The sequence below is a fragment of the Bubalus bubalis genome, chromosome 9 (assembly GCF_019923935.1).
Source record: "Bubalus bubalis isolate 160015118507 breed Murrah chromosome 9, NDDB_SH_1, whole genome shotgun sequence".
Lineage (NCBI taxonomy): Eukaryota > Metazoa > Chordata > Mammalia > Artiodactyla > Bovidae > Bubalus > Bubalus bubalis.
The window spans coordinates 91,078,927-91,087,916 of NC_059165.1; the positions used below are offsets into that span (position 1 = coordinate 91,078,927).

The 8,990-nt window shown below is 48.7% G+C and overlaps 1 protein-coding gene and 1 long non-coding RNA gene across 5 annotated transcripts in view; both read right to left on the minus strand.

The window, feature by feature from the left end:
- Nucleotides 1-8,727, minus strand: part of ZFR2 (zinc finger RNA binding protein 2) — a 45,598-nt gene extending 36,871 nt beyond the window's left edge. The window contains exon 1 of one of the 4 annotated variants that reach the window (XM_044947940.2): nucleotides 8,550-8,726. In XM_044947940.2, the coding sequence (XP_044803875.2) occupies nucleotides 8,550-8,602 (53 nt within the window). In that variant the 5' untranslated portion in view covers nucleotides 8,603-8,726. Of the gene's footprint in view, nucleotides 1-8,549 lie in introns of all 4 variants that reach the window. The other 3 variants (XM_025293203.3, XM_044947939.2, XM_044947941.2) reach the window with 3 other exon arrangements.
- On the minus strand, nucleotides 1,048-7,621 carry LOC112586958. Its single transcript, XR_006553490.2, has 2 exons — nucleotides 2,446-7,621; nucleotides 1,048-1,682 (listed from the first exon to the last, which is right to left on the minus strand). It is a non-coding gene; the product is annotated as an uncharacterized LOC112586958 (long non-coding RNA).
- Nucleotides 8,728-8,990: the final 263 nt, after the last annotated feature.

Below are 8,990 nucleotides of genomic sequence, written 5' to 3' on the forward strand. Positions count from 1 at the left end.
CCATGAAGGACATGTCGGATCTTGAGCACAGACCTCACTTCAGAAGGGCACACACCTGAGGGAGCTACAGGCAGGTGGTGAAATGTGCCAGGGACTGTCAGGAGGAGCGACAGGTCATTCTAGGTTTGCCGTAACGACTATCTCCCCTGCAGACTCTTTCTTTCACGGAATCATTCTCACTGAGAACACACACAGGATCAAAAACATGCAGAGTTTGGGGCAGAAAAAAATCAAGTGGAAAAAAGATTTTCCTGGAATCACAGTGGTGAGAAACCTCACACAATGATTTCTTTTAAAATCACAGACTTCCCACCTATCGTATAGCACACTGAACTTCTGCTCAATGTTATGTGCCAGACTGGATGGAAGGGGAGCTGGGGGAGAAAGGATATACATGTATACGTATGGTTGAGTCCCTTCGCTATTCACCTTAAACCACCACCACGTCGTTAATCAGCTATATTCCAGTATGTACTGTTTTAGGTGTTAAAATAAATAAATAAATAAAATCACAGGCTTCTCTGGTGGCCCCGTGGTTAAGAGTCCACCTTCTAATGCAGGGGCTGCAGGTTTGATCCCTGGTCAGGGAGCTCAGATCCTGCACAACTCATGCCCAAAAAATCAAAACATAAAACAGAAGTTAACAGTTAACTATTATAACAGTATTTGTTACAATACTGTAAAAAATTCAATAAAGACTTTACAAAATGGTTCACATCAAAAAAAAAAACAAAAAAAACAAATCATGGACTCTTCTCTCCAGGGCAGAGCTCTTCACTCACTCACTTATTAGCCCTGCTCCTAACACTCCCCCTGCCCACCCTGTGGCTTAAACTAAACCAGACGGAGGGGTTAAACCTGAGTGCAGGACAGTCTGACATCTCAGCCTAGATGATCATGAACTCTGCAGGGCTGTGGGGAGAAAACCCTGGCTTCTGCATCCTGACCCCGGTCAGCTCCCCAGGTGTGTCTGTGACTCCTACATGGCTGAGGAACATTCAGGGGTTAGGGTTAGGGTAAGGCTAACATGCTCACTCAAGACATTCATCAGGGAGGTGTTCAGATGTTTTATTGGCAATGAGATCACACCTGTTACTTTGTGTGTACACGCATACATACACACCCAGAGAGATGACCTCGTTTGGCACTTTGGTTGACAAGGGTTTTATGTCAAACATATGACATACCGTACATTTATACCCGTAACAATTCTGATTTTTTTTCTAACGGATTTTTTTTTTTTACCATGAAAGCTATATGCATTCTCCATATGAAATGCCCATTTCAGATCCAGGGATACCCAGAAAGCGCCCTGGAAAGCTTTAGATCTGATGCACTAAATCCTTGGGCTCTTAGGAAGAGGATGGAGAATTTCATTCCTCTGCCCCCGTCTGCAACCTTCTTTGAAATGTAGTCAGGAGACCCCAGCTCCCCAGTCAGGGCCAGCCTGAGCCTCCACACAGTCACAAGATGGCTGGACATTCCCGAAGCAGGGGTTTGAGACCGCTGATGGGAGCTTCCTAAGCCTCAAGGGTGAGCCACGTTGTTTGGCAGTGAAACTCCAAGAATCCTCTTCTGTTCTTCTGAAAAGGAATGTAGTTTTCACGTGGAGGGTGGCTGCATGGTTAGCGCTGTGGGTCAGATGCTTAAGAACGCCGTCTTGTTGATACATGCTGGTTAAGCTAAACAGAAAGCGTTATGTACACACACACACCGTCTCCCGCCAAAGCAGTGCAGGTCAACCAGGATCAGTGTGGCTGCACCTCTTTACTGCAATGAACCAAACCCTTAAAAGGCTACTCTGGGCACAGCGAGGGCTCATTCGTGGTCCAGCCCTCTCCTGCTGTTTCAAGGGGCAGAAGAACCTCCACAGCCATGTTGGTGCTGGTCTAGCGCATGTGCCTCTTGCGTCAACACAGGAAGCAGCCACTAGACAGCCAATCTGAGTTCCTCATGAGCAAATACAACATATGTTGAACCACCAACCCCGGATCCAACCAAGGACATTCAAAATTTAAAAGAAGCCACTGGCTTTTTAAAACATTCATTCCAAGAGTCTGAGAAGTTATAGTTCATTCTGCTCCCCATCAAGGAGATAATCTCAGTCTATGGAACTGATTTTCCAAACTACAAAGTGCTGCAGAACCAAAGCAAGGGATTTCTCAAATCTTGTTTAGTCTCTGAGTCATGTCTGACTCTTCTGCAATCCCATGGACTGTACCCCGCCAGGCTCCTCTGTCCATGGGATTTCCTAGGCGAGAATACTGGAGTGGGTTGCCATTTCCTTCTCCAGGGGATGTTCCCGACCCAGGGATTGAACCTGCGCCTCCCGCACTGGCAGGCAGATTCTTTACCACTGAGCCACCATGGAAGCCTTCTCAATTCTTAGTCAACAGTTAATTGTGAAAGGCAAGTGAAGAGTGATGTGCCATAAATGCAACTTACCTCTGGGGGGAGAAAACTGCCCAAAGCAGCAAAATATCTACCAAAAAAAAAAAAAAAAGTCCCATCCCTCAAAATATTTACAAATGAAGTTTCTAATTTAAAAAGGTCTAGCAACCTTACACAAATCCAAAGAAAGGACAGGCAGAGATCAGTTCCCAGCTGATGGCAGATGCCTCAGTACAAGGCACAGAAGAAGAAACAATCAGTCAAACAGTGAAACCCTGGGTGGTACCAAAGCTTTTACTACCAAGATTCTACCATACGCTATGACCAAAGAGCACCCTTCAGATTTAAGGTGTCACAGACATGCAAAAAACAAAAGAAACAAGAAAAAAATCTCTGTGCTTTGTCAAAGCTTCCTAATTCTGTTTTGAATTAGACAGCGTTCCTCACCTTAGATGAATAAGCTATCTAAAGAGCTCAGAGTCGTGATGAAAACAAAAACTGATGTTAATTTTTAATACACAGACACACACACAAACCCAGAACTTTCTTAAATAACTAAAACCAGTTGATATGGAGGGCTCCTCCTCCTAGTTGAAATAGGTACTGTTCCTTTCAACTATTCACTGTAAACTATAATGTCTTCCTTTCCTCCTGTCTTATTAAACATTAAGTTTAATTATCTTCCTGTACATTCTTGTATCCTCAAGAACATAAAGGAAGGTCACAGAATGGAAGCAGATGTCATCTGTCTCACAGTCTGAATTTGGTCCTGGTATTTAAAACTTGGGGGATTTCACACAGAACAGGGATCTCGGGTTCTCTGGGAAAGCAGGAAGACTCCAGGCTCAGTCCCACGAGTCAATGACCAGCGGGGGTGGGGTGCGCAGGCCCTGCTGTGATCCTCCCCCGGTATACCCTCTGTCCTCTTAGACCACTCATACATATACGTGTCTGCCCCTCACAAGGCTGTCTGCAATCCCTGATCTGAAGTTTCAGACTTTCAATCTATTCATATAAAATAGTAAATACAAAGTCTACGAATACCTTTCTACCTGTCTGCCTTACTTTTTAGGGCTCTTTGGTTATTCATCCAGGTCAATGGTCTTGGTCCTTACCTTCCACAGCCACGTAGAACACCACCAATTACACTCAATGTGAAAACACAATTTTAAAGGATCACTTGAAAATGCTTTTAAATTTGATGTAGCTGTTTTGGTCATTCTAAATATATACACTGGTGCTGCTGCTAAGTCGCTTCAGTCGTGTCCGACTCTGTGCGACCCCATAGACGGCAGCCCAACAGGCTCCTCTGTCCATGGGATTCTCCAGGCAAGAACACTGGAGTGGGTTGCCATTTCCTCCTCCATATATACACTGGTAGATCCAGACAAAAGACAAAACAAAACTAAAAAACATTCAGAAACAGAATATGTTGAGAAAAAAAAATCTAAATTAGGAATTAACTTATACTCTGAGGTTGATGAGCTGACTTCTGGTTCTAGAATGTATCAAATGAAAATTCAAAATCCACACTTCAAAAACTTTCAATGTACCTCATGTACTTGCGTTAGAAACACAGATAACACAGTTCTATCATTTGAAAGGTTTTCCTTAAAATACCCTGAAATCAGGTTTTGTCTGCAGTTGAGAGCTGCCACTCAAAACTGCCTTCCAAAGGGCCCTCTCACTCAACCCCTAGCAGGTATCTCAGCCTGATAGAGATGGGCCTTTAAAAAAACGACAGGAGTTACACTCTAACAGGAGAACTCCTGTGCCCTGTGTTCCCAGGGTCCACTTCAGCTAATCCCATCAGGAGTGAAAGGAGGTACTGCTGAGGAGCAGTCAGGTCATGTTCCCACCAGCCCCATCCCAGTCCCCGGGGCAATGACATCAGATTCTCCCTGGCAGCTTGCGCTCCTGGGACCTAAGTTCAGGGGACAGACAGGCCTTGGAGGGGAAGGTTTATTCTGGAACAGCCTGGAGACCGGAGTGGGGGCATGCTGGGGGGTGGGTACAGGCAACAGAGGCTGGCAATGGTACAACTTGGATGCTGCGCCCGCCTTGACAGGGCAAGGCTCCCACCTGGGTGTGTTAATGGGTGGTCTTCCTGTGCCGCTCCTTATGGCTGGCGTGGGCCCCGGTGCCTTTCCCAAGCTACCTGTTTTGACTGGGAGAGATTACAGAGATACGGCTTGGCTTACCATTACCATCCCCACCACCCTGGACTAGATGCTTCCTCGGCTTTCCTGCTCCAGAGAAGGTCATTGCTCAAGGTCGGAAGAACATGTCCCTAAACCACAATCTGACTAGGACCCAAACTTAAGGGGCAGGATCCAGGCAACAACCTACAGAATGACGAAACCCAGTCTCCACCAGCAGGCCCCACTGCTAAGCGGCTGTGTCAGGCTTGGTCTGCTACCACCAGCACCTCAAAGACTCAGGTAAGCCCCACCAAGGGGCAGAGGCATGGCAGCCCGCATGCCTAGCCAGACCCCACTGCTTGTCACCCTGGGGATCCTACACCAGTTACTGTACCCCAAGCCTCATTCCCTTATCAGCAAAACAGGCATCAGAATACCCTGCTCACAGGATTAACTGGGAGGACTGGACGAGATGTCAAGTGCCTGGGACTTATTCAACACAGAGAGTTGGTAACCAGCACTCCTCAGTGTTAGTACCACTAATGGAGTTTGATGGGGTTTCACTCAGGCTTCCAACTTTCTGACACTCGCCAGGTAAAGGAATCCAGCCATTAACATAAACGCCAAAAGCTTATCAAGCTCCTGATGGGAAATCAACTATTACACCAAAATCCAGCAGCCATCTTAGCTTTAACAAGAATGCAAAGGTAGAGGCCACCAACTACACTAGATGGGTGATGTTTTGACAAAACTGCCTGGGTTCAAGCCCTGGTCAGGGAGGAGGATCCCACATGCCACAGCTACAGATTCCGAGGGCTGCAGCTAAGACCTGGCGCAGCCAAACAAAGAAATACTTTTTTAAAAAACTGCAAGAAGAGGGAAATGTTCACAGTAGATCTGGCCTGCCTGTCATGTTCCAGCAGTGTGAACATCCACCGGACAGCTCTGAGCTCTCAATGTTTTCATTACCAACATGACTTAACTCACACAGGGCCCTGCTGGATTTCTTGAGCATCTCTCAGCCTCACAACTGAAACCTACATTCAGTGCAAATTAAATGCACTCAATTTTCCAAGTGGGATTAATCCTTCTGAAAACTTACAGCGCTAACTCTAAAAAAGCCTTAAGAGATCTAAAAGACCACATAAGGTGAAATAAATTAAAATCACCATTATTAACAAGGAATTACAAACTTTTCTTATAGTTCAAGAGTGAATGTGCATTTGATCCTTTTCTTTTTTTTTAAGTTTTTACTTTTTGGCTGCATCACGCAGCATGTGGGCTATTAGCGCCCCGACCAGGGATTGACTCTGCACCCCTACACTGGAGGCACGCAGTATTAATCACTGGACTGCCAGAGAAGCCCCTGTAGTTACCAGTTTTAAAAGCCAAGAAAATCTACACAAAATTCCTCTAAGAAATAAACTGCTGTCTTTGCTTTGGTAGTTCATGAAATGGGCTTTGTCAATACTGCTGTCCAAATGCTACCACAAAGCTGGTACTCACAAAATCTATTATCTGATCAGTTTTTCCATGGCACATTACACAAGAAATATATACTTTAAAAGCAGCTGAAGGTTTCAAGCAGAAGTCGTTTTCCCCAAAAGGGAATGTCTGGTTAACTTAAAACTGTTCAGATAATGCAGATTATCTCGTTTCAAGGTTTTGTGAGACTGAAATTTACTTTGCTATAATTCCTACGCTTCTGTTTTAGTTAAATCTACTTCTTAAGGAATAACACACCTTCTTGGGGACAATTTTAAAGACACAGACAAATCTGACATTTAGTTCATGACAGTTTCACATCCTTAGTTACATGAATGTTTACTGTATGACTTAAGTTATCAGAATCCAGACAATAGCTGCATCAAAATGTTTAAGTACCTTAATTCAAATAAATGACAAGACCATCTGAAGTCCTGAGATTACCTATTTTACCAGTGTCAATTCTCAAATTTCTCTTGGAAGATAATCTTAATAGAAAGCACAACATTCAAGTGATTTTCCACATCTGACTGAAGAAAGCACTGGAGAAAGAAAAAGAAAGGGAAACAGAAAAAGAGAGAGAAAGAAGAGAAAGAAGCGGCAGCAAGCAGGCAGAGGGACACAGCATTTCCAAAAAAGGCCTTGGTCTCTGACAGCCTAGCCAAGTCCTGCTGCTGTAACTAAGCACTGGCCATAAGAATACTGCCAAGGATGCCGGAAACAGGGAAAGAGGACATAAAAATGCAACACTCTTGTTTCAGGAAACAGCAGGCTAGACATCCTTTCCCCGACAGAAAATCTATATCTAGTCAATGCTACACCTAGAGAACACTCTGGGTGCAGCAAACAGGAAGAACTCTGCAAGCTGCACAAGCCTTGGATCCAAGCCCTGACCTCATTCCTTCTGACCCCATGGGAGCGAACATGGCAGCATCACAACTGGGTAGACAGGTGGGCACTAACTTCCCACCAGCCTGACCTGTGTTCAACGTGCTGAAACAGAGCATGAAACAAACATGAGGCGCAGGCCCATCCTGCAAGCAGACACCAGTCTCTCAGTTACCTAAGGGGCAGTTCGAATCCAGTCTGTAAGCAACTGGCCCGGAAGGTTCTGCCAGGCTACCAGCTGGAAACTGACCCCAGGGTGACACATGAAAATGATGTGAGGAGGGGGACACTTTTCCCCAGGGACACCAGCTCTGTCTGCATCCCTGCTGGGGACCTGGTCTTGCATGCCCAGCTGAAAAACTGAGACCTAACAGAGGCTCCAAGGAGAAGCCGTGGAAAGCGGTGTTTGTGTGTACATTTGGAGTCCATACGCACTCCATGTGTCTCTACCCCTAGATATTTCCTTCCCCTGGCTGCTTCCTGTCCCTGCCCACCTCCACGCCCCCCGCCCCCCACCTCCCACCAGCTCTTCTCTCAGCTCCTTTCTCTCCCCTCCCAATGCTTGGGTCCCTGTCTGTTGCACTGCATTGCATTTTAGTCGTGTCTGACTCAGCTTCCCCAGGGACTGTAGCCCGCCAGGCTCCTCTGTCCATGGGATTTCCCAGGCAAGAAAACTGGGGTAGGTTGTCATTTCCTTCTCCAGGGGATTTTCCCGACCCAGAGATCGAACCTGTGTCTCCTGCATTGGCGGGCGGATTCTTTACCACAGGCAAGCCCTCCCAGTCTGTTAATCACTCAGTCGCGTCCAAGTCTTTGCGACCCCATGGACTGTGGCCGCCAGGCTCCTCTGTCCATGGGATCCTCCAGGCAAGAATTCCCTTCTCCGAGTCTGTTAAAACTCAAGTACCCAATGGCCTCCTCCACTGACTTTCAGGATTCCAGGTCCCTCTACCCTTCCTTATGGTTCCCGTCCCCCGGAGCCCCAGGTGCCTGCTCTCCTATTGGATCTCAGGACATCCCTCAGGTTCAGACTGCTACTCCCTTGAGTCTCGGCCCGCCCCTCCAGTCAGGCCTCTATCCCCCTCCCCCAGGCCTCTGTCTCTCCCTCCCGGGTCTCTGTGTTCTGTAGCACTCCCTGACCCCCGCCCCCGCTAGGGTCCATCCCTCCAAACTTAAAATCCCCCTGCCCGGTCAGGAACCCCTCCGAGGCTGTCTGGCCTCCCAATTAGGGGTCAAGTTCCCACCTCCGCTCCCCTGCTCCCCGCCAAGGTCTCTCTGCTCCACCCCCTGCCCCGCCAGGTGCCCTCACAGGTCTCGGTCTTCTCCCTACTCGCCCTGCCCCCGCCCTCTGTCCTTGGCCCTTGCCCCGCCCCTAACCCAGTCAGGTACCGTCCCACGCCGGTCTTCTCTCCCCCACCTCAGGTGCTGCATCCTCCTAGGGCAGCCCCTTCCGTGGTCAGACCTCGGTGCCCGCTGAGGTACAATTCCTCCTCGGGCACATCCCCGCAACAGGCCGAGAGCCCCCTCCCACGTCAGGAGCCCCTCCGGCTCTCCCCGACAGAAACAACTCGGGGCTGTGGCCTCCCCGGGGCCGGGGTTAGGGTCGAACGGCGCGGGCGGCGCGGGCGGCGCGGGGGCCGTTACCTGTACTGCGAGCCGACGCCTTGCGCAAAGCCATAATAGTTACTCGCCGCCATCTTGGCGTCTCCACTAAGCGCCCGCCGACCCGGAGGCGCGAAGGGGCGGGGCCGTCAGCGCATGACGTCATCTGGCCGGCGCCTGGGCCGCGTGCCTCTCGCGCCCCGCCACGCGCCTCAGGCCCCGCCCCCACTCGCGAAGCTCGCGCTTTCTCGCTTATTAGTCTGCTTCCGAGGGCGTATCTTTGCCTCGAACCCCTCCCCTCGCTGCAAGCCCCTCCCCTTACTCGGAGTCCCCACTTTCCCTCTACTCAGCATCAGGGTCTTTGGCTCGACCCTCTTCCGGTGGAGTCCCAGACCCGACCCTCTTTGATTTGGTTCAAGCTCCGCCCCTCGCCTCAAGCCCCGCCCCATATTGGACTTCCCTTTAACCTCTCAGCTTGGGGAT